Source organism: Piliocolobus tephrosceles, chromosome 3 (assembly GCF_002776525.5).
Source record: "Piliocolobus tephrosceles isolate RC106 chromosome 3, ASM277652v3, whole genome shotgun sequence".
Taxonomy (NCBI): domain Eukaryota; kingdom Metazoa; phylum Chordata; class Mammalia; order Primates; family Cercopithecidae; genus Piliocolobus; species Piliocolobus tephrosceles.
The window spans coordinates 39077915-39105055 of record NC_045436.1 but is presented as its reverse complement, the minus strand read 5'-3'; the positions used below and the strand labels follow the sequence as shown (position 1 = coordinate 39105055).

Here is a 27141-nt window from a genome sequence, read left to right as displayed (position 1 = left end):
TTATTATTATTATTATTATTATTATTATTATTATTATTATTATTATTTTTAGGGACAGGGTCTCGCTCTGTCACCCAGGCTGGAGCGCAGTGGTGCAATTACAGCTCACAGAAACCTCAACCTCCCAAGCTCAAGTGATCTGCCTACCTCAGTCAGCTAAGTACCTGGGACTACTTACATGTGCCATCGTATCCTGCAAGTTATTTTGGTGTTGTAGAGACAGTGTCTCACTATGTTGCCTACATCGGTCTCAAACTCCTGAGCTCAAGGGATCCTACTGCCTTAGCCTCCCAAAGTGCTGAAATTATGGGCATGAACATACATGGCCTGCAAGGATTATATTTTTAATTTATATAACAAAAGCGGCTAAAAAGTGCCACTAGAAAATGCCCACCTACAAAAGTTACACCCAGTAGTCATCAACAATGACACGAACTTACTCCCATTCCACAGGGCACTTACCTCACTTTGTAGCAATGTTTTTATTTAAAATATAAATAAGGCCAGGTACAGTGGCTCATGTCTATAATCCCAGCACTTAGAATTAAGACTGCTTGAGCCCAGGAGCTTGAGACCAGCCTGGGTAAAATAAAGAGACCTCTTCTCTACAAAAAAATAAAAAATTAAATTAAAAAAAATTAGCTGAGTATGGTGGTGCATACCTGTAGTCTCAGCTACTCAAGAGGCCAAGGCAGGAGAATCACCTGAGCCCCTGAGCCCAGGAGGTAGAGGCTGCAGTGAACTGTGATGGCATCACTGCACTCCAGCAGCCAGGGCAACAAAGTAAGTCTTTGTCTCCAAAAAAAAAACAAAAACAAAAACAAAAAACAAACAAACAAAAAAAAAAAAAACGAAACTTGGATCCACAGCAATGATCACACTTTTTTTTTTTTTGGAGATAGAGTCTCACTCTGTTGCCCAGGCTAGAGTGCAGTGACAGGATCTCAGCTCACTGCAACCTCCACTTCCTGGGTACAAATGATTCTCATGTCTCAGCCCCCCAAGTAGCTGGGATTACAGGTACATGAGCCACCACCCCCCGCTAATTTTTGTATTTTTAGTAGAGATAGGGTTTCACCATGTTGGCCAGGCTGGTCTTGAATTCCTGACCTAAAGTGATCCACCTGCCTTGGCCGTCCAGGGTCCTGGAATTATAGGCGTGACCCACCGCACCCGGCCAGCACTCTTAATAATGTGCTATATGAACATGTTCCCACAGTGCAGAAAAACATGTGGAAAATATTTCTTGAGAATCAATGAATTTCACTACAACACTATATATGAAAGTGAGAATCTTAAATAATCAAAATATACAATCATACAATAAAAGTAGATTGTTCCAAATTGACAAAATGATGTCCACAATATACGTTAAGAGGAAAAATAAACCTGAGGAATATTATGAACAATATAAGCTTGGGGAACATATAAAAGAAAATATACTTTCTTTTAATTGCCAATAATCTAGAACACAGGTCAGCAAATTAAGGCCTGTGTATCAAATCTAGCCTGCCAACAGTTTTTGGTTAGTACATTCTATAGGAGCACAACTAGGCCCATTTGTTTAAATGTTATCCATGGCTGTTTTCAAATCACCATACTACACTGAGTTTACCAGTTGTGAAAAAGACCATGTGTACTGCAAGGCCTAAAGAACTATCTGGCCTTTTATAGAAACAGCCGCACATGTCTGGGCTAGCGAGTGAGGCTTAAGTCCTCCTCCTTATATTTCTCTGTTCTTTGAAGCTTTACAACAATCAACAATCAAAAGAAAGGAAAACAGAAAATCCTTAAAGAAAATAAAAAAGGCTTCTGCCATTCTATCACTTTGTTTCGATCTCTATTAGGCTCACATACACTATCAGAATTTGACTCCAGCTCTGTCAGACTCTCTCTTCTATCCCCAAACTGTCTTCCAGCTACTTTAGAAGTTAGTGCAATACCTTATCTGTGATTTTGGGGTATTTGGACATCATCAGGGTATTTCTTTTCAAATGCTATTAAACAGTACTCATTTAGGCATTACAGACAAAAACAATCCCTAGTGTAATTTTAAAACCCACTAATGAATAACTTCCTCTGATTCTACAGACAGAGAAAGCAAGGGCTTTCAAGAGTACAGATGTGAAATACTGGTTTGGGTTCTTAGTTTCCCTCTAGAGACCTAAAACCACATTGTGAATTTAACATCAATATATTGCCTTGTACTTTCAAACATTAATGGAATTGATTAGTCAATGGCACACTATCCTACTAGTCCCCAAACAAGTAACCTCAAAGTTACTCTAGTCTCTTCCCTCTTCTCTACCACCATCCTCCAGGCCCCTAATCAATCAACAAATCTTGTCAATATTTCCTTTGTAATATTCTCAGCTTTAATTTATGCTGTTCCATAGCCAATGCCCTAAAAATAAATGTTTCATCATTTCATACACATTATAACAATAAATCTTTTGAGTGCTAATTCTGATCTTTTAACATTTTTGTGCCTCTGCCTTTTAAAAACACTGTCAAACATCTGCTCAACACCTATTACATTACAGACTAGGCTAAGCAGCAAAGATGACCTTTCATTATATTTTAGTTGGGGAAAAAGAGAATACAATGGAGTCCTTTCCAGCTTGAAATTCACATTAATATAAGTGCTATGGTGGACATACCCTAATGTGACCTCCAGTGAGTCATGGCTTTATATGATCCCAACCCCTTGAGTTCAACCTGGGCAAAATCTGGCACTTCCTTCTAGCAAACAGAATATGGTAAAGATAACGAGATAATCATTCCTTAATTAGGTTACTTTACATGCCAATGGTGATGGGATAATCACTCTGGTACTTATGTAATAAAGCTCTGCCCTAGCACACTGCAGAGATTCTCCTGCCACCCTTGAAGAAGAAGTAAGTGGCTATGTGTGACAAGGCCATGAGACAGGGAAGTATGGACAGCCTGTAGGATCTGAGAGCATCCTCGCAGTGACAGTAAACAAGAAAATGGGAAACTCAGTCCCAAAACAGCATGGAACTGAATTCTGCCAAGAAATTTGTGACCCTAAGCTCCAGAAAGAAATGTAGTTTGACCAACACCTTTATTGTAGACTTGTAAAACCCTAAGCAGAAGTTCCAGCTGAGTCTAGACTGCTGACCCATAGAAACTGTAGTATGGTAAACATAAAATTGTTTCAAGCTGCAAAATTTGTGGGAATTTGTTATAAAATAAGCAATACAAATAAAATTAGAACATAAAAATACATTTGCTATCATATCTCTACAGAAGCAAAGATCACAATAATCTACTAAAGATGAAAAAAAGCTCCAGTAGAAAATTAGAGCACAAAAATGAGCCTTAAATAAAGTGCAAAAGCAACAAAGAGAGAAAGATACTTCAGATAACAGTGTGAACAAAGTTATTAAGAGAAAAAAATCTTTTTTCTTCCTTGAGATGGAGTCTCACTCTGCCACCAGGCTAGAATGCAGTGGCGCAATCTCATCTCACTGCAACCTCTGGCTCCCCGGTTCAAGCGATTCTCCTGCCTCAACCTCATGAGTAACTGGGATTACAGGCATGTATCACCACGCTCAGGTAATTTTTGGATTTTTAGTAGAGGCGGGATTTCATTTTGTTGGCCAGGATGTTCTGGATCTCCTGACCTCATGATCCACCCGCCTTGGCCTACCAAAGTGCTGGGATTACAGGCGTGAGCCACCAGGACCGGCCAAGAAAAAATCTTGTGTGTTCTATTTTCAAGAGAACCAAAACATCCCTTTCTATTATTTAGTTTTCAAGATGTCCATTTACTGACATATACACTCAGATAGGTAGATGGATAATTTTCTGTCTTGATGTTTCATTCATTTTTCTGTTTATGTAGCATTTAAAAACCATGCAACACTTTAATAATGAAGCAACAAGTGAAAGCTCCCAACCCTCTTTCCTGTTCACTTTTCGGAATACATCACCACCATCAGTAGTTTATATTCCTGTCCTTACATTTGTCTAAACTTATAGAAACATACACAGCATTTATGTTCATATATATGAAACACATACAGTATTTATGTGCATATATATATACAAATGTACATGTTCGTGTGTTTTGTAAAAATATTTTTAAATATTTAAGAAGTCATACTATACTACTTGTATATTTTACTTAACCGTATACCATTATGTAATCAGAACAGCTTCAAGTGACTCATGTGGATGGAGTGTACTGTAATTTAACAAAATAGTCCCTTATCCAGAGATCATTCATTCTTTCATTCTCTGCCCCGTTAAGATATCTATTATCTATCCAGTTACTGAAGCTAGAAATATCAGTCATATCTTCCTTCTTCAGCATCCTACAGATCTAATAGACTAAGTACTGCCCATTCTACCTCTGCAATAACTTTAAAAGTTTTCTTTCTTTTTTTTTTTTTTTTTTTTGGTGAGAAAGAGTCTCGCTCCGTCACCCAGGCTGGAGGGCAGTGGCATGATCTCAGCTCACTGCAACCTCCGCCTCCCTGGTTCAAGCGATTCTCCTGCTTCAACCTCCCAGTAACTGGGACTACAGGAGCCCGCCACCACACCCAGCTAATTTTTTGTATTTTCGGTAGAGACGGGGTTTCACTGTCTAGATCTAGCCAGGACGGTCTAGATCTCCAGATCTCGTGATCCGCCCGCCTCAGCCTCCCAAAGTGCTGGAATTATAGGTGTGAGCCACTACGCCCGGCCAAAAGTTGTTTATCTTTGTAACATTTTCCAGTGCCCTTCACTGGAAACTCACTGGCACTCAGGATCATGTCTTTGATTATTATAATAGCCTCCAATCCAACTTCTTTCCATGAGTCTTACTATTCTTGCCCATGCTTCACTGGGATCATCTTTCTAAAATGAAGATCTGATCATCACTGTATCATTAACAAGATATCAGTCATCAGCCAGCTTCCCATGATCTACAAAAGAGACTACTTTGCATGGCTTATAAGTCAGTCTCATTGTTAAAATTTTATACTCTAAGAACTCCAGGCCAGGAACTACTTTCCCAAACATTACACCCTGTTACTGCACACTCCTTTGCCACTGTTCCTACTGTCCCAGGAATGACCTCACTTCATATTCCATCTAACCTACCTTCAAAGCTAAACCAAAGTAAAGGTTCACTACAAAACCTTTCCTGATCCCACACCTGCTTTCTCTCCATAGAAGTAATCCCCTACCAAAGTGCATAAGCCTCTTCTTTAGTACTTACTACTTTGAAACTTTCTGTATAACACATTTTCAATTATGTATTTACAAATCTGTTTTCCATTTGACAACGCACCAACAATTTATAATTTTTCTTTGCATAACCAAAGCATAGAACAGTGCCTGATCATTGCTGGGGATCCAGCAGTACCTATAAGGAAAAGAAACTCTTTGACTATCCACTTCTGCCAGTCACTTTTAAGCTGCTAACTGTAAGGAATACAAACATGCATAACACTGTCCACAAAGAGTTCACAATCTCATATGGAAAGTTATAGGACTATATACAAATAGCAAGATAACTGTGAAAAGGTTCTTAAGGTTCTTAAAACATTTTCTTCTCTTAACTTCTGCAATAATATATAGCACTTTCTTGGTTTTCCTCCTATCTAGCGGCTGTTTCTTCACTGTCCCCTTTGCTACATCCTCTGCTGCACTACCTATAAATCTTGTAATGTCCAAGAACTCAGCTGTGTGTTCTCTCCTCCCTCTAAATTATTTCATCCAGTTCTATGACTTTCAATCCCACCTACATAGTACCTGTGTTTATATCTCTAACACTATCCTTAGTCTCCTATATTTCAGACTCACAGAGCCAACTGTCCAACTAAAATCTTAACTTGGATACCCAATAGGGCATTTCAAATCCAACATTTCCAAAGCAGAGCTCTTGATTCTACCTACTCACTGCCAATAATACCTCTTCCCCATCACTACCTCAGTTTGTTCCACCACAATAAATAGCACCAAAGTCCACTCAAACTCAAGAGATAATCTTGGATTTTGTCATTTTCTCACCTCCAAATCCCATTCATAAAGCAAGTTCTACTGCCTTAACTACTAAATACATCACATATATGTTTACTTCTCTCCATCATCATTGCTACCACATCATTCTAAGTCACCACTCTCTCTTTCATAGAATACTTCAGTAATATCTTCACTGATTTCTCTGCTCTCAGTCTTGCCCTGTATACTGATTCTATCACAATTCATACTTCTAAGAATGTAAGTCATGATATTGGGAAAGCTGGATATCAACATACAAAAGAATGAAATTGAGCCAGGCGCAGTGGCCCACACCTGTAATCCCAACACTTTGGGAGGCCGAGGCAGGCAGATCACGAGGTCAGGAGTTCGAGACCAGCCTGGCCAAATGGTGAAACCCTGTCTCTACTAAAAATACAAAAATTAGCTGGGCATGGTGGTGGTCACCTGTAATCCCAGCTAGTCAGGAGGCTGAGGTAGGAGAAGCGCTTGAACCTGGGAGGTAAAGGTTGCAGTGAGCCAAGATGGCACCACTGCACTCCAGCCTGGGCAACAAAGCAAGACTCCATCTCACAAAAAAAAAAAAAAATGAAATTGGATACTTGTTGCTATGGTTTGAGTATCTGTATCCCCTCCAAAATTCTTGCAGAAACCTAATCTCCAATGCAATGGTATTAAGAGATGAGGCCTTTCTGAGGTCATTAGGTCATGAGGGCTCCTCCCTAGTGAATGGAATTAAGGCCTTTAAAGAACAGTCATCACACAATGCTTAAGCCTCTTCTGCCCTTTCGGCTTCTACCACGTGAAGACACAGTGCTCAAAGTGCCATCTTAGAAGCAGAGACCCAGCCCTCATCATACACTAAAACCTGCCAGTGTCTTAATCTTGGACTTCTAAGCCTCTAAAACTGTGAGAAATAAATTGCTATTATTTATAAATTACCCAGTCTCAGGTAATTTTATAGCAGCATACAGAGACTAAGGTACTTATATCACATACAAAATTATCTCAAAATGAATCAAAGACCTAAATGTAAGAGTTATAAAATTAAAACTCCTAAAAGAAAACATAAGGAAAAGCTTCATGACCCTGAATTTGGCAATAATTTCTAGGATGTAATACCAAAAGCACAGGTAATAACAGAATAAAAAATAGATAAACTGGACTACATCAAAATTTCTGGGCCAGGTAAACTGGCTCACACCTGTAATCCAAACACTTTGGGAGGCTAAAGCAGGAAGATCGCTTGAGCTCAGGAATTTAGACTCCATGTCTATTTTTAAAAAGATAAAGAAAAAAGGAAAAAACAACAACAATAACAACTTCTGTGCATCAAAGGACAAAACTAACAGAGTGAAAAGACAACTCCAGTGGCTCATGCCTATCATTCCTGCACTTTGGGAGGCCAAGGCAGAAGGGCTGCTTGAGCCCAGGAGCTCAAGACCAGCCTGGACAACATAGCAAGACCCCATCTCTACCCAAAAAAAAAAAAAATAGCTGGGCATGGTGGCACGTGCCTGTGGTCCCAACTACTTAAGAGGCTGAGGTGGGAGGATCACATTAGCCAGGAGTATGTAGCTGCCATAAGCCACTGCACTCCAGCCTGTATAACAGAGAGACCCTGCCTGTCTCAAAAACAAAACAAACAAATAAGCAAAAAAAAACAAAAAACAAAAAAAACCCTGTAAGTTATATCATGCCACTTCTCTATTAAAAACTCTGCTCTTACTGAACATGGTTTAATCCAAATTTCTTAGCAGAGCTTACAGGGCCTTATATGAGCTGAATATTGAATAGTTCTCTTGACACTCCCAAGCCTTACTCTCTTTCTTGCTGATTTTGTTCCAGTCACTCTGGCCTTCAATTTGTTTAATAATACACAAATACTATTCACTCCTTAAGGCCTCTGCTCTTGCTGTTTCCTCACCTTAAAATGTTGTGACATACATCTCAAAAGGGTTAGTTACTTCTCTTCATTCAAACTGTTTCCCCTTCATGAGATTTTTCTAAACACTCCATACTCCCTAAAAGCCAGTATGTTTATTCTCATAACATTACTCTGCTTTGTTTTCTTCTAAGCATTTATTACTATCTAAATTGTCTTATTTTGATTACTTGTTTATTATTTGTTCTCTCCTTTATGACAGCATAGACTTATTCACAGCTATATCCTCAGATTCCAGAATAGTACCTGGCACACGGATTATAATCAATAAATAGATACTGAATGAATGATGAAAAATCAGTGCCATAAACCACTCCCAATCTACTTTTTTGTCCTTTCCTTATATCCAAAACCTTAATTCCTTCATATCCATTTCATTCCTCTTTCCCTCTGAGGAATATTCTGCAATTCTATCCTACAAAGACCTTTACTTTATGTCAACCTTTATTTTTAAAATCGTTTTTGTAGAGACAGGGGTCTTGCTATGTTTTCCAGGCTGGTCTTGGAAATCCAGGCCTCAAGTGATCCTCCCACCTCAAATTCCCAAGTAGCTAGGACTACAGGTGCATACTATCTAATTTTTTGTAAAGAGATACAGGATCATGCTATGTTGCTGAGGCTGGTCTTAAACTCCTGGGCTCAAGCAATCCTCCCACCTTAATCTCCCAAAGTGCTGGGATTACAGGAGTGAACCACAATGCCCAGTTTATTTTATGTCAATTTTATCCCTAATGATTATTGTAGATACAGCATATACTTGTTTATAGAATATCTTATAAACATTCTGTTAGAATTATATGTGTATTACTCTATTCTCTCAGAAGATGGGCTTCCTTAATCTGAACTGATTAAGAAAGCAGGGAAGGAAAAAGGAAAAATCTTTTAAAAAAGTAAAAAAAAGTTTTTTGCTTTTTTTTTTTTTAAATAAACATAATATCTAACAGGTGCTATTCAGGTAGGATATACCCCATCATTATTTGATGAGTGGATAGTTTGTGGAAAGACTTCAAACCAAATGTTCTCAAGCATTTAAATTTATCTAAGCAATTAACAGCAAAACCATGGAGCTTTTAGACTTAAACCATGGAGCTTTTAGACTTAACTGTGTCATAAATTTAAGTTTGAAATATTTTCACTGCATAATACAAAATGATTACCATCTAACTTTACTTATTTAAAAGAATATTATAAAAAGTGACTAGGATATATGTAAAGTAGTTAATAATACTTTCAGAGAAGAAGGGAAGCATATATATCTTTTCCTTCACAATTTACAAAATGTTTTAAAATCAAAGCATCTGAGAAAGTCCTGACTACATACTTCTCATTGTTTTAAATATACACACAATATTATTTGTCCTTTCATTAAGGAAAATATTAAAATGACTTCAAAAATTAAACTAATAAGATATCTAAACGATTTTTTTTTTTTTTTTTGCTATTTTAAGGGGTCAATTTTTCTCATCTATATGCTTATTTTCCTAAATATGCAAATTATACAATATGTAGGAACAGTAATTTTATCTAATAGCTGTGTAAACTATTCTTTCAAACAAAGAATTAAAGGTAAATTAAAGTTTTAATTATTATAAGCAGCCTCAAAATGTTGCATTTACTGTAGATTAAATGTCTAAATGCAGAGCATAAAATGATTCACATATTTTAATATTAAGAAGAAAAAACTACGTATAATTTACACCTACAGTGCAAGAAGGAAGAAAAAAATGCTTGTGTCAGCCTTAGGAAACAAACAGCCCTATCAAGCGACCAACTAGAAAAGATTCATACTAGAGGCTCAATAAATAACAGTAATGATGACAACCATCTCCCATAACTACATTACAGCCCATTGGCCACATCTGATTATACTAGTCTAGACCTTGGGTAAGCACATACACATTTTCACCAAGAGTTTTCCAATATTACTGCTGTTTCCTGGGCTTTCTGTGACCCCCATTAGCAGCAACTGTCATTTTCGCTACTAGACATGACCATTGATGGGAAAGGAAAGTTACCACCTTTCTACACTCTAATAATTGAGAATGTGGAAATAATGTTCCTGAATTGGCAATCCTTCTAAATATAGTAATTTCTTTAGAATTAGCTACAGAGAAGGGAATAAATTGCTTCCAATGATTTTCTTCAGTAATATGAGAACTACTAAAGCCTCACTTTTCAAAATATCATCTCCATATATTAACATAGCCTTTATTCTTATAGTGAAGAATTATTGCCTAACTCTCCAGGTACCTGCCTCCTTGTGACATCTATCTCTCTCTGTCTCTCACCCAGCACATCCAATAATTAAGTATCACAAAAATCCCTAAATTGTTATCCCTCTGTACCTTTCTCAGTTAAAGCACTTGGTAACAACTTTGAATAAGGGATGTAAAGGCTCTAACATCACAGAATACACACACCTGAAACCTTAAAAAGAACAGATTTTGTTGGTGACTGAAAAAATTAATTTAAATTTTTTTTAAAAAATTTTAATGGGCTTCATACACATTTAAGGCCAATTTAGATCTTTCCTGATTGAAATTTAGCCCAGGTAGCAGTCACTTTTTCTGGAAGGCAATATCCTTGATCGGGAAGACCACAAGGTATCCATATGCTTTACTACAGTTTAAATGGAGATAGCAAATACTCCATAAAGTTATTTCATCCTGAGAATATAAAACCTTAGTAACTTAAATGTTACATCCTGACATCAACCTGTTTTTCCAAACTTATTTTACATGATAATCCCTAGTTGAGCATTTTAAAACAACTCATGGTATTACAGAGGCTAGAAAGGAAGCAAAAGGACCAGGCTGCAAGCCTTTATATGATTATTTTAGATAAAATAATTTCTTAGGACTATGAAAGAATCTATTCTCTAGAATGTGCAAATAAAAAGAGAGAGAAGATAGTTATATGTAGAAAAGCAAAAATACGGAGAAATGGCTCTCCTGACTCTCCACTTGGAATTCAGCAGATTCCTCAGCTGCACAGTATCTACCACCTTCTATCTTCTTATAACTGCCTTTGTCTCTTCATTGTCAGTGACATTTCCTTAGCGATTCACAGAAATTCATCTTTTCAGATTCCACTCTGACCACTCATTTAACACTGCAATGTCCTCTGTATCCGATTGTACCTATTCTCCCCCTCTCCTTGTTTTAACTTTCTCATATCACTTATCTGCTGAACATACTATCAACTTTTTAATTTCTTTATTGTCTAACTTTACCAATTAAAATAAACTCTATCAGGGCAGGCATGTCTATTCTGACCATTGCTAAATTCCCAGAGCTGAGAATATGGACCTGCACGTGGCCGGTATGGATTAATATTTGCTGAATAAAGTGAGTGACTCTATTTTCATTTTATTCTTATTTTGCTCTTCTCAAAGGTTATGAGAGTTCCTTTTTTCACCTATCCCTAATACATATCCATTTTTTCTATAATCATGTTTATTTAATAAACGATCCTACTTACATAGAAGCTGTTGTAGTTTTTTAAAATGCATAAGGCTATGAAACATCTACACAAACATAAGCATATTCTACAGGCACGTTATATCCAAGCCATCTTCGCTAAAAGTTATATACATTTGGTCTTGGTAAAACAAAATGTCAAACAGCAAATCCTATACAGCGAAACATTTAAAGCTCTGAAATCTAGTACAATTTAGCATTTTTAGGGGGTGAAAAAGCACCATTCAAATGTACCATTTTTTTACATAAATCAGAACAAAACAAGCTTAAAAAGTAGCCACAGATCAGCGTGGTGGCTCATGCCTGTAATCCCATTACTTTGGGAGTCCAAGGTGGGAGGATCACCTGAGCAGGAGTTCAAGACCAGTCTGGGCAACATGGCAAAACTCCAACTCCACAAAAAATACAAAAATTAGCTGTGGTGTGGTGGCAGGCACCTGTAGTCTCAGGTATTTGGGAGGCTGAGGTGAAAGGATCATCTGAGCCAGGGAGATCAAGGCTACAGTGAGCCTTGGATATTGCCACCACACTCCAGCCTGGGCAACAGAGTTGAGACTCCGTCTAAAAAAAAAAAGTAACCATTGAAAAATCATTTAATTATAAAATCCCATATAAAGTGCACAAAACAAGCCTCTATATTCAAAATCTATTAAAGGAAGTATATTAATGATAAGCTGAAATCAAGCTATAAAATTAAAAATTAAAAATAACCTATGTAAGTACTTTAAACCAAAACATATGAATAAAATAAATAAGAAACATATGCTTATCCTAATTAAGGAGAGAAAATTCTAATCTTCTTTGATAAGCCATTAAACTTTCACAAAATGATAAACATTAATTTAAATAATCTAATCTTTAAGAGCATATACTTCATTCTAAATCAATCAGAGAAACTTCTATACCAATACAATCCAGAATTGAAGTAAACAGAGATAAAGACATGACCCCAGGAGTTAAGAAGTTGCAGCCTGGGTGACAGAACAAGACACTGCCTCAAAAAAAAAAAAAAAAAAAAAAAAAAAAAGATAAAGTCTCTGCTCAACTAATCCACTGTTGATCTCTGACTCTACCCCAAAAACAGCATCATTTCCAAACAACTGTTTACAAGATGCAAGTAATCAGAACACAATGACTCACGCCTGTAATCCTACCAACTTGGGGGACCAAGGTAGGAAGATCACTTGAGCCTGAGTGACAAGGTACGAACTTATCTCTTAAAAGAAAAAAAAAAAATTATAATAAAAAAATTTAATTGGCGTTTTTCTATAAAGTATCTTCCTACATATATAATTTTAAAACTGAAACCAGAAAAAGCATATGGCTCTTTAAGTAACACTCAAGGATTTCCAAGTGATAATCTCTACCTCAATTCAAATTTTATCTTCCATTGATACAGATGAGAATATATTCTAGCCACACTGTTTACTTATATGCAATGAATACCTTTGTCTTTTTATCAAAGGATAACCCAGATCTAAAACACAAGCGCTAATGGCCAAACAGGGTCTAAATGAAATGTTTTCTGGCCTCTCTCCCTGTCTCCCTTTTCCCTCTTCACCTTTCCTTCTAGTCATTCTTCTTCTCATTCCACCAACATTACTGGTAATCATGCTATTTAGAGAAGTAAAGACAAAGGCTGGAGCTGCTAAATGAATGCTCAGAAAGAACACATGCAACCTAAGCAGATGAATTTTGAAGACAGACCAGTGTATTAGTACTCGAAGCACTATGTCTTTTATGTGAGCTATTCATATATTTGGATACAAGGCTGAGTTACTGCTGTAATAAGCAGACACTGACTGTCCCTAGAGGATGATTAAGCAACGTGCCCAAAAGTATGTGGGATAATCGCCCTTTCTGTGCTTTCCAAGGAAGGGGTAAAAAGAAGAGTCACAGCAGCACGTCTAAAAGTAAAGTTGTAGGAGGCTATGAAAGTTCTTAAAATGTGTTTTTATTAAATTAAACACAAAACTATAATTATTGGTTATTTTAATTATTTACATACTTAACAAATTACAAGATTCAAGATGAGAATTTAAATCTTAAAATTTTTACCAAATATTATACTTTTAAACTAGGTTTCATAGTCTACTACTTCCCTGACTTTTACTATCAAACATTTAAAAAATTAACCAATAAAACTATGCCTGCTTTTTAATTTAAAATATAAATGAAATAGAAACAATGAGAGAAACTAATAGAAAATTTTAAAAACTAGAAACAAGAATGAAAGGAGGCCAGGCACAGTGACTCATGCCTGTAATCCCAGCACTTTGGGAGGCTGGATGACTTGAGCCCAGGAGTTCAGGACCAGCCTGGGCATCAAGGCAAAACCCCACCTCTACAAGAAAAAAAAAAAAAAATTTAAAAAGTAGCCAAGTGTGGTGTCCTCAATAGCAGTCCCAGATAGTTAGAAGGCTGAGGTGAGAGGATCACTTGAGCCAGGGAGATCGAGGCTAAAGTGAGTCGAGACCGTGCCACTGTACTCTAGCCTGGGCAACAGAGCAAGACCCTATCGAAAAAAAAAAAAAAAAGACAGAAAACTCTGATAGAGGATTTACACTGATTTTTCGAAATTCTAGAGGTTAAGAACAAAAAGAGCACTACCTAAATACATAAAATATTCATCATTCTCTCTAAGAGATACAAGTCATAAGACAGGAGACCATCAACAAATTATTACAAATTTCACAGAATAATGTCTCAGAGCAGCTGCCTTGATCACAGCTACCTAGAACAACATCAGGAGCTTAAAATGCTCTAAAAAGTATTTGGAGGGATCACAAGCAAGCTGGCAAGAAGAAAGGAGGCAACCTAGCAGCCAGATCTATTTCTGCCAACAAAATTAACATCAATACTGAGACACTAAAACTTTTTGCAAGTAATATCACCGAAACCTCCAAGAAAATAAGAATAAAAGGGAAAATAAGAACTTGAAGCCCTTTATTTATCCAAATAAGAAAAAACATACAAGATTCACTGGCAAAGAATTGAGTTGAAAAATGTAAGCAACAGTGTTATGGAATTTAATTAAATATATGTTTCAATTCAATTTCAATTAAATACATTTGTAAGGTGAAAAAAATAACTAAGATAAAGACAAATCAAATATACAAATAAATCAATTTAGGTCCAATATACATAAACAATGTAACCTACACCAAATCTAAATTTAGTATAACACTGAACCCTCAGATTTCATTCAAGAGGGTCAAAGGGAGTAGTAATAACTGTACATTATTTTCTGTTAATATGGTGCTACAGCATCACAGACGCTAAAAGTTGGCTTTAATATTCTTTAAGTTCTTTAAAACTATTGGTTTAAAGAAAATTGTGCCTTTCAAGAATAAGAAAACTCTCTTAGATCTATCACTTGCATATTTAAAACATAAACAGAGGTGGTGATAATAACGATTCAAGATATCATAAAACACTCATAAACAAAATTATCATTCAGGAATAACAACGTTCTTGCTCATAATATGTGAAAATTTCATTTGTTAACTGAAATCTTTTATTATAAGTATATGTACTTTTTTCTATTTTAAGTCATCAAGGTTGTAACAATTATGTCAGTGATTATCAATTATTCTAGCTCTATAAATTTGTTTAAAATGGAGTGTTGTTTACATAAAAATACCAATAATTGAACTCAGAATTACCAAAACAATATATTTAAAAATATATTATTAAACAAATGTCAGTTAAAGAGACCATCAGCAAATCACTATAAATTTCACAGAGTAACATCTCATAGAGCAGCTGTCTTGATCATAGCTACCTAGAACAATATCAGCAGTTTCTACTAAACAACAATCACTTATGTCTGAACTTAGTAATTGATTTGCTAATGATACTCTTCAAGTCTGTTAGACCTTATGCTGTAGTCTGTCTACAAAGGTCTTCATGTTATTTACACTAATAAAACATTAATCAAGGGCAAAATTTATAGCAGCTACTCTATAAATGAGGTCAAGGCAGGTCAGACTTACATAAGAAGAAGAAAAAAGGTTAGTCTTTGCAGTAAAAAGGAAAATCCTTATTACTATTCTTCCTGCCCCTGAGATTAAGGCTAGTAGTCAAACACTCCAAACTATTTCACAAACACATCTATTCCTATGAAAACTCATTTAACCCCAAGGCACTAAATATTTATAAAATGAAAGCCAAATCCACTGATTTACAAAAATAACCCACTAAAATTTTCCCTTAAAATATATTATACACTGTAAATAAAGAGAGACGAAAATTTCCAATTTTACCTCCACTATTTTACTAATGAATCTTAGCTTCCACCACTGTTTATTTCAAACACTTAAAAGATAAAGGCTGAGTGTTCTCTATAGGCTAAGCAGTGAAGTAAAGAAAAGAATTTCTAACTATGGGAGGCTAAAAAATCTAAACAGAATAAGAAAAGCAAAGGCAAAATGTCAGAGAAAGGGTACTATGAAAATGGTAACAGATGATATAAAAGTAAATTTTTCAAACAACTGTTTCAACAAATCTTCAGAAATAGCAATAGCCAGAGTATTAGCATTTGTGCCAGTACCTTCAAGTCTCAGTTCCCACAGAATAACACAGGTCCAGCAGACACCTGCATATGCAGTAAAGTGTGTTACAAGAGAGGAACTCTGAGCTTACGGCACTTGAATCTTTTGTGATAGCCAGTAGGTCTGTTGGTCTTTGGCTCAGAGAGAGACATTATTATACTAGACAGTAAATGTTCTTGCTTTGTTCCAAATGGAGACACTATTTCTATATTCCAAAGATTTCTGATATATAAAGATCTTTGAATGACAATGCAAAACAAAGGCATTTGGTATCTCTACTTACAAGGCCAAAAATCTTAAGAGTGATGCCTGGCTTTAAACCCACATCCAAGCCATTAGGATATCCTGTCAGGTCTTATCTTCAAAATAGGTTCACAATCCTACCACTTCTTACCTCCTCTACTGCTAGCAACCTTGTCCCACTCACCATCATGTTTAACCAGAATTACTACAATAGCCCCCTAATCGATCTCTTTGTTTTTTGTTTTGTTTTGTTTTTTTGTTTGTTTGTTTGTTTTTGAGATAGGGTCTCATTCTACTGCCCGGGATGGAGTGAAGTGATGTGAACACAGCTCACTGCAGGCTTGACCTCCTGGGCTCAAGTGATCTTCCTGCCTCACCCTCCCATGTAGCTGGGATCACAGGTGCATGCCACCACACCCAACTAACCCTTTTTATTTTCTGTAGAGACAGGGTCTCACTATGTTGCCCAGGCTGGTCTCGAACTCTCAGGCTCAAGAGATCCTCCCACCTTGGCCTCTCAAAGTGCCGGAAATAGACATAAGCCACTGCTTCTGGCTGATCTCTCCACTTTTATCCTTAAATTCCTACATGCATCAGTCATAGTAATTCTTTGTTCCCCAAAGCAGGGTCTTGCTCTATCTCCCAGGCTACATTGTAGTAGCATGATCACAGCTCATTGCAGCCTCGTCCTCCTAGACCCAAGGGATCCTCCCACCTGACAGCTTTCCAAGTAGCTGGTACTACAGGCACCTGCCTCCATACCAGGCTAATTGTTTGCATTTTTTGTGGACAGAGTTTCACCATGTTGCCCAGGCTGGTTTTGAACTCCTGGGCTCTAGCAAGTCATCCACCTCAGCCTCCCAAAGTGCTGGGATTATAGGTGTGAGCCACTGCACCCATCCCAGAGTGAACTTTTTAATCTATAAGGGAGACTGTCTTCCTCTTCTTCTCAAAATCGTGCAATGGCTGTCATTTCCCACAGAATAAATTATAAAGCCTCTACACAAAATATTGCCCTATGTTGTATCTCTGACCTTACTTCCTATTTCATTCTACTTTAATCACTCTTTTCTTGCTATATTGGCCTCATTCCTCAAATACATTACAGAGGCTCTCACTTGTACACTGGCTGTTCCCTACGCTCTTCCATACATGGTCCTTTGACTCCCTGTGTGCTTCAAGTGCTTGCTCCAATGTTACTTTCTCAATGAGTCCTAATCCTGCCACTCTATTTTAACTACAAATCATACCAACCTTTTCTACTTCTTCAAAAATTTCATTCCCCTCATCTGCTCCATATTTTCTTTTCTCATAGTACTGACCATCATTCACATATTATATAACCTATTTATTTTTCTGTTGTTCATAATCTGTCAATGCCCAGTTGAATATACAATCTTTATCTATTCTGTTTATTGCACTGTATCCTCAGCAGCAATAATAATTCCTGGGACATAGTATATAATAAATGGATGAGGAATTGAAGCTCAAAAACCAAAAGCACTTGCCAAGTATCAAAGCTGAAACCTGAACCCAGGCCTATCTTCAAAGCCAATGCTCTTAATCATAAGTCTATGTTGCCTCATCTATTAAATGTAACAGTAACATACCTAAGTAAGGGTAGTTACATTTAGTAAAGTCTACAATGATCAAAATCACCTCATATAAATTTTTCTTTAAAAAATCCCAGGAATTACACTTCAATAAACACTAAAAATTATAAAAAATCTGCTCATAGGTGTTTTGCATTAAGCAGAATACTTGTATATTTAATCAACTGCTCCAGTTACCTCTTTTTCTGTATATAAACTTCAATATCATCCAATACCTTAGTGCTGAAATCAGCCAAAAGCTATTTTTCAATAACTATACACTTTGAAATGTTTACTAAAAGGAAGAGTAAAGAATTAGTAATTATTTTATTCATTGCCCTATGAATTAGTAATCACTGCTATAAATCATATCAGTTTTTATTGATCACCTACTATTTGCTACACTCTACATGAAAATGTAGCTCTATCTTTCATATAGATCATTGTAGTAACCTTCCTACTGTTGTTCATTTCAATCAGATCTTCCCTCCTTCAACCTATGCTAAATAATTCTGCCAATTAATCTTTCCAAGCCCCAAATATCACAATGACTTCTGTTTGAAATCTTCCAAGGTTTCCCACTCTCTTGAGGAATCTAGATGCCCAATTCCAACACCACCTCTCCAACACACACAAACACACACAAACAAGAATATCCTATATACCTTCCCACATTACAATGCCTTCAGATATTCTGTTACCTATGTTTGAAACATTTTTCACACAAACGTCCTCCAATTTTTCCATAACCTCCAATTTTCTAATGTTTACATGACAAATCGTACTGATCCTTGAAATGCCTCTCAAGAATCATGTTTCCTGGTTAAGTTTTAAGCGCCCTGTACTTACATATTTCCATCACAGAATTCAGCATTAAGTATTATAATTGCAGGTTACTAGTCTGTGAGCACCTGTAATTATTTCTGATGGAAAGGATTTTAGTAGTATTTAAAATCAAATAAAGTTACGAATACTCTTTTCTCCCTTTTCCATAACATTTATGAGAGATAGAGAGCAAGCTTTGATTCCTACACGCAAGTTCAAATAGTTACCAAAGGACTGATGGGGTCAATCTTCCAACAACATTACCCAAAACACTAATCGAACACTGCTGAAACAGTAAGTTTGTTCAGAATACTATCTCAAAGGGGAGTCAGTAGCATCTTTTAATCTATTCTCTGGGTCTTCAGTTCCATTAATGCAAAATCAGCTACTACAAATCAGACAAAAAGTGATCCACTAATCATTTCCTCAATTTCTTTTTACCTTTTAATTCTTTCACTCTTTTACATTTGTTTTCTCCCTTTTATCTCTCTTTTCATCTCTGCACTTTCTTCCCTTCTTTTACCCACCACTGAATTTTCATTCCTTGAATTCTTCTGTTTCTGCTCTTTAAGTGGAAAACATACCTACTTATTTCCTCTATCACCTTTCTCATCACATCACATTTCGAAACTTGTTCCCCCTCCCCTTATGGTCAGCCTGTGATATAAGAAAGATAATATAGACATCTAATTCTAATTATTGGCTCTATACACATAAAAGAACTTGATAGGAAGTCCAAATAAGTATGGCTTTTCCTTATACCTGCAAATAGAATTATCAGTTTACTTTTCCCAAACTCAGCCACACTTATTGAAAAATAAAAATCAGAACTGTATCAGTAAGCATGTCTCTAAAGAAAATTATTAAATGGTTAAATATTAACAAATACATAATGATTGATATATCAGAGCTCCATTACATTACTGACTGAACAAATAGTAAATAGAACCCAAAAATATCAATGCCTATGGGAAAAACACAAGATTTTAAAGAAAAATACAAAATGAATTAAAATAAAATGGATTACCTTCCTTCATTGACAAGTTCGATAAAAGCAAGGCCTGCGTTCTTCTGAATAGAATTTTGCCACTCCTATTAAAAAAAAAAAAAAAAAAGCAAAAATAGCTGAAGAAATGTCACTCAGTAGGTTCTTTTAAAACAATAATAATAAAAAATATCACCCATATCAATTTCATACCTAACTCTTAAAAGTTATTTTAAACCATATGAATAGGTGATACTGACACTAAACAAGCTAGCAACAATTTGATTCTATGTAAATTAAACAAGCCTATCTATATTTATCTTGCCCTTTTCATTCTATAACACAATATACTAATTTATCTGAAATAGTTGGGAGTTGGGAAAGAAGGTAACAAAGAAAACCAAGGACAAATAGATATTTTTGTTTTGGCTTTGTTTTTTGATTTTTTTAAAAGATGTATTATCCAAACTGAAGAGAAGAAACAATTAAATAGTTCAATAACCCTAATAAAAACAGCATAGTTCACCATAAAAATTGATGACTAATAATTGAAAATGAGATTAGAAAAATCAGTGAATTGAGCTAAACTAGTTTTGAGTTAGAAAACTATAATTCATTACCCTATGAATTAGTAATATCTGGTATAAATCTACTAACAATATTCTTGATCCATTTGAAATGTATCCATTAAATTTTATCCACTAAAAAGCAATCCATTAAAAAGCCTAGGAATGAAATCAATCAACAGAGTGTGTACAAATGAATATTTTAATCCTTATAACAAAATACATATATAATAAGCATTAATACAATAAAAAAAGGCCTACATGAATTGAAATATACCTAGATTTGAAAAATGCTAGCAAATGCACTTGTGTGTGCATGTGTGTGCATGTGTGTATGTGTGCCTACATAAACACACACACAGAGATTTGTTTTTAAAGAACTGGAAATACATACATAAGCTTCCTATTTCTTAATATTTAAGGAACTCTTTGTATTCTAACTATGTAATATCTCTCAACTGATCTTTCTTTGTTCTTTCATAAAACCCAAATCAAAAGGCCATGTCTGGCTACTTATCACTGCTCACCAGAAACCATATTCATATTTTCTGAGTGTAATAACTCTAAGACTTTCAAATTCCAGGCAATTTCACCCGAATGGCTATTCTGTTCCACTCCACATTCTTTTCTTTTTCAGTCTCATCCTTTCTCTTTTCTATGTCCACTTTTGTACTACCTTCTTTTGTGTTTTGAAAAACTCAAGGTGGTTCTTGAGACTAAAACAATCACATGACATGATTTTGTCAAAGAATATTTTATGAATAGTGTTAGCATAACTGTGCTAACAGAACATATACAGTAGAATAAAAAGTAAATAGAAAATCAGTAAGACATTGGAGGATAGTCACTGTCTAGAACCAGCAGAGAAGAAAAGGTAACGTATTCTTGAGGAATTAACAAGAAACAAAGTCATAAAATCCATGTTCTTATTCTGATACTAGCAAAATATATCCTTAGGCAGATCATGCTACATCTGCACGTCTTAGATATTCTCTTTTAAAAGTTTATACTAGGTATAATTTTTATTATTCTAAAATGTACTAACATTTAGAAATTCATGACTTGTAATTGTACAATACATACTCTCTGAAAATTCATACTGAATTCATATTTTACCGAAACTGTGAAACAGATATTAATTTTTTCCAATGAGGAAAAACAAACCAATATAAAACAGAAATATGAATCTAATTTAAAACCATTTTCTTTCCATCAAAATAAAATGAAGACAAGTTGTCCAAAGGGAAGCAATCAAATTCCACAAGACCATTTTCTTGAGAGAAGGGCAAGTGCCACAACTTCCTCTCTTTTCAAAAGGTAGGAGAATGATTGAAAAAAGCAGAAACCTCCAATTTTTTTTTCTTTTGGTACAGAGGGTCCCACACCTAACTTCCCAAGCACAGCACAGAGAGATAATAAGACTCAAAGACTTGCTCTAAATCTAGTAACACACAAGAACAGTAGAACAGAAACAAATTTAAAGACAGATGGACCTCAACTAGGAAGATTCAAAAAATTATCACAGAAGGATGCAGAAGCAGCTTAGGATTTAAGAAGATGAAGAGAACGTAACTGTGACCTTTGTGGATAGGCAGCAAGTGATCAGCAAGAAGTATGATGCCTTAAGAGATGCCACAGCTAAACAACACAAGCATGTGTTCACTCCTCAGCTCTTATACCTAACATAACATTCTTGGAAACCCAACTAGAAATTTAACATAATACAAGAATAGGAAGGAAGGTGAGACCTCAAGTTGAGTGAGTTTTCATTTACATCATTTAACTTACAGGAAATTTCAAAATAGAAACTTAAAGAAGAAAATGAAAAAAAAACTACTTTTCTTGCTAGAAAAAAATAAGCCAGTAATTACAAAGGAACTAAAATTCTATACATAAATCTTTAGTCATTTTACTTTTATAAGTATCCACTGTCAGGAAAAAAGTCAAGAATGTCCCCTCTCACCACTATCTTTTAACATCATTCTGGAAGTCTTGGCTAATGCAGTAAGACAAAAAAAGGATAAAAATTGAGAAAGAAGAAATAAAACTGTCTTTGCTGATGACATGATCATCTATATAGAAAATCTTAAATAATCTACAAAAAAATCCTGGAAAAAGCAATAAATAGCAAGGTTGCAGGATACAAGGTTAATATACAAAGTCAACCACTTTCCTATGTATCAATAATAACAAGTCACAGACTGGGATAAAATCATTTGTAATAGACATCCGATAAAGAATTGTTGTGCAAAATATACAAAGAACTCTTAAAAGTCAACAAAAACAAACAATAACATTAAACAATGGGTGAAAGACTTTGACACTTTGACACCAAGGAAGATATACAAATGACAAATAAGCATATGAAAGATTCTCCACTTGTCATCGGGGAAAGGACTAGATACCATTAGACACCTGTTAGAATGGCCAAAATCCAGTACACTGACATCACCTAATGCAAGGATGTGGTACAAGAATAAATTAAATCTCAGTCTTTGCTGGTAGGAATCCAAAATAATACAGTCTCATTGAAAGACAGTTTGGTGGTTCCTAACAAAACTAAACCTACTCTTACCATAAGATCCAGCAATTTCACTTTTTAGTGTTTAACCAAGGGAGTTGAAAACTTATGACCACTTAGAAATTTGTACATGGAGATTTATAGCAGCTTTATTCACAAATGCCGAAACTTAGAAGCAAACAAAATGTCATTCAGAAGGTGAATGGATAAATAAATTGTGGTACAACCAGACAATAGAATATTATTCAGTGCTTAAAAAAAAAAAAAAAAAAAAAAAGAGCTTTCAAGCCATGAAAGGATATTACTAAGAGAAATAAACTAATATGAAAAAGTTACATACTGTATGATTCCTACTATATGACATTTTGGAAAAGGCAAAACTATGGAGAAATGTAAAAAGATCCGTGTTTACAGGGGTTAGTGGGAATGGAGGGGAGCACAAAGGATTTTTAGGGCAGTAAAACTACTCTGTATGAAACTATGATGATGAAGACACACCATTATGCATTTGTCTAAACTCACAGAATGCAGAACACCACAGTGAACCCTAATGTAAACTATGGACTTTGAATGATAATATGTCAATGTAGGTTCATTGATTATAACACACACACCAGTCTGGTGAAGAATGTTGAAAAGAGAGAAGGCTATGTGTGTGTAGGGGAAAGAGGAACGTGGGAAATCTCTAACTTTTGCTCAATTTTGCTGTGAACCTAAAACTGCTCTAAAAAGTAAAGTCTTTTAAAAATTAGTAATAAAAAAGTATTTACTAGTACTATTTTTCTCAAATCCATTTGGTCTGATCCAAAATTGCAATGGGAAAGGATTTTTGTTACATAATTCAGACAAAACTCAAAACTACACACGGATGAAATAGGTAACAGCAGAAAGACTCATACATTAAGTAGGCAGGTAAAGGGTAAACATCATTTAGATTTTCTTTTCATCATATACAGAAACTTTCACTTACATTGTCAAATCAGAAATTGTGCCATTTAGATTTCACAAAGATTTTACGTAGTATTATTGAGGTTAGACTGAAAACGAGTTGAAGTTAGTATAACTATCAAAACTTAACCACACTAAAAATTTAGAACGTAAACTTATCTTGGTATGTCACATGAAATATTTCTTTTCAATTAAAAACAAATTAGATATGAAGGTACATATATAATTGAAGAAGTTCAGTGTTTTATGGAGGCTCGCAAACTCAAATTTATTACTAGTAATACATTATGCTTCCGGTTTTCTTGAGGATCATCTATAAGCCCCTATTTGTTAACCTTCAGCAATTATTACATAATAACCTGAAATAAAATGTTCTCATTAATTTTTAAAAATTGGCTAAAATTAGGAATAAAATGAAAATACAAATCTTACACTTTTGGTTATTGTTAAAAATTATCACAAATCTCAGGAATATCTTTATGTTTTCATTTCTCTATAATACAGTCCTAATTACTAATTATTACCATTTAATAAAATACCAAATGCCAGATATATAAATGCATACTAAAAAGAATAACCTATATAAAAAGAATCTGAAGCCCATGAGAATATTTTTTCAATTTGTTTATAATCCAGGTGTTAGTCAAAGCCAACCAGTTTTCTCCATAATAAAACATTCTCTACAGTAATTCACAGAAGTTGCCAAAACTAAAAAGAATATTCATGAACTATGCTATCCTAAACCATTTTTCTCCACTTCAGAAACAATAATCAAGGAAGGTGTTAGTCTAAACAATTTCATAAACCACAGTTCAATATAACCCTTAGTGAGTTTTAATAGTTAAAAGAAAAGCTTAATGGTCATCATCTTTCATGATCATTTCAATATTTCATCACAGTACTTACAATTATATAGTGATGCAAAATGCATAGTACATTCAAAGGTCTTGGTTATCCTTTTCCCAGAGGTACTGATGAAAAACACGTTAAAAGCCTCAAATCCAACCACTAATGCAACTAAGTAATTTCAAAACACATTTCAGCACTTTGGAGAGGAAGAACTCAAAACAAAACAATAGAGTCAATAATTTCATACCTGTTCCTAAGCTGTATTTAATTGACTATCACTTCCTAAGGCCGTAATTGTTGACTAGTCAATTTTTACTAAAATATACTCTTAGCTTACTGATGCTTTTTAGTCACACAACAAAAACAATGAAGATAGTACAGATTAGTGAAATCTACTACATAGATCTCCACCAAATGTCAAAACTGTATTCTTGGTGGTAAAAGTTAGTTAGGGGGACAAAAGACTTCATTAACCTAACATTATCTATTCTTCCCTATCCTCAACAAATAAATATAGAGTAAAAGATAGCGATTAATGTCCTATGCATTCATTTAAATTATTGTAATAAAATTCTCATTTCTTTAGACATGATCCTGAGTTTTCTATAAATTCAATAATCTCCTAGAACATATTTTAGTGACGAACACACTAAATAAATTTATCTCGATTTTAAAAGTAATTCCCAAATATTAGTATGTTCTAAAGCAGAAAAAATCAGGTCACAGATTTAAAAGATTACATATAATCTACTCTGCTATCATTTTATTTTGTCAAGCAATTAATTCTGAATAATGTTAAATGCAGTAGCAATTGATTCTGGCAGGCAGATCTTTAACATAACTTTTAGTACCAAAAAAAATTTTTTGGCCAGGCATGGTAGCTCACGCCTGTAATCCCAGCACTTTGGGAAGCCAAGGTGGGCAGACCACGAGGTGAGGAGTTCAAGACAAACCTGGCACACATGGTGAAACCCCATCTCTACTTTTAATTTAAACACAAAAATTAGCTGAGCGTGGTGGTGCACACCTGTAATCACGGCTACTCAGGAGGCTGAGGCATAAGAATCACTTGAACCTGGGAGGCAGAGGTTGCAGTGAGCCAAGATCACACCACTGCACTACAGCCTGGGCAACAGAAAGAGACTCTGTCTCAAAACAAAAATTTTTTTCTTTTAAGAGAGGTAGATAATGAGTGACTTCAGGTTAAACATAGTAAATCTGAAAATAAAGAGGAAGCAACAGTATATGAGATACATCAAGAAATTTATTTTACAACCTGGAAACACATGAGTTAGTAGTAATAAACGCGTTTAGAGGACCAAAGAAAACAAACCTCTACACAACAAAGTAGAAGAATCAACGTGAGAAAGGAAATCAACACTTGTCACAAAACTCCAGAAAAGCTAGGAATTGAAGGCACTGAGTACATAACGAAGGTGGCTGAGGCTAAGAGCTGTAAGTTGGTATAAAAAAAAAAAAGTTAGAATCCCAAATCTTCTTCCTATGCCGTGTAGCCATCCTAGCATGGTAAACATTGGAAGTTAATTTTCCAGAAAAGTTATAATTAAGGAAATTATTTTAAAAAGCTATAATGAAAAAGACAAGATAAATTGAAAGTATACATACTGGACTATGACACTCTGAGTGACATCTGAAAACTTTTCTGAGAAAACTGAGAAGCTAGAATAAAAAGTAAGGCTCTACGAATGACAAAGGGAATTCATGCATCACTGGTGGACAACTCATACCCAGATATACAGATTTCCTCTGTGTTATGTTTAGGAATGAGCAAACTGCCAAAGTTAACTAGACATTTGAGGAAACCCTCTTCTGTGATGACAGACACCAAAGCAAACAAGCAGGGGAGAAAACAAAAACTCATAGAAAACAGACAATATTGTTAAGAGGATGAAGAAAAGAAAATTAAAGTACAATTAGTTATCATAGGAAAATTTTTTTTAATTTCATCTAAAATAACAAGATAGAGACTTTGTTTTATCAGGCGCTATCTCTTTTTTTTTCTTTTCTTTTTTCTGAGACAGAGTCTCACTCTGTCACCCAGGCTGCAGTGCAGAGGCGCGATCTCGGCTCACTGCAACCTCTGCCTCCGGGTTCAAGCGATTCTCCTGCCTCAGCTTCCTGAGTAGCTGGGACTACAGGTGCTCATCACCATGCCCAGCTAATTTTTTTATTATAATTATTTTTAGTAGAGATAGGTTTTCACCATGCTGGCCAGGCTGGTCTCGAACTCCTGACCTCAGGTGATTCACCCGCCTCGGCCTCCCAAACTGCTGGGATTACAGGAGTGAGCCACCACGCCCGGTATATCAAGTGCTATTTCTATGCCCTGTTATCAATCAGGATTCTTCAGAGAAACAGAATGAATAGGGGGAGAGAGAGACAGAGAGAAAGAGAGAGAGAGAGAGAAAAGAGAGAAAAGAGAGGAGAGAAGAGGGGAGGGGAGGGGAGGGGAGGAGAGGAGAGGAGAGATTTATTATAAGGAATTGACTCACACAATTACATTGGCTAACAAGTGCCAGTATCTACAGGATGAGTCAGCAAGACCAACGGCACAGTCTGAAGGCCAGCAGCCTCTAGATCCAGGAAGAGACAAATTTGCATCCAAAAGTGAGAAAAAGCC

At 35.4% G+C, this 27141-nt stretch overlaps 1 protein-coding gene across 3 annotated transcripts in view; it reads right to left on the bottom strand.

Annotated features, from left to right (window-relative positions):
• LRBA (LPS responsive beige-like anchor protein) overlaps nucleotides 1–27141 on the bottom strand; it is a 767265-nt gene that overhangs the window by 508954 nt on the left and 231170 nt on the right. For all 3 annotated transcript variants that reach the window (XM_023227472.2, XM_023227477.2, XM_023227478.2), the window contains one exon: nucleotides 19659–19723. In XM_023227472.2, coding sequence (XP_023083240.1) covers nucleotides 19659–19723 — 65 coding nt within the window. The remainder of the gene's footprint in view (nucleotides 1–19658; nucleotides 19724–27141) is intronic.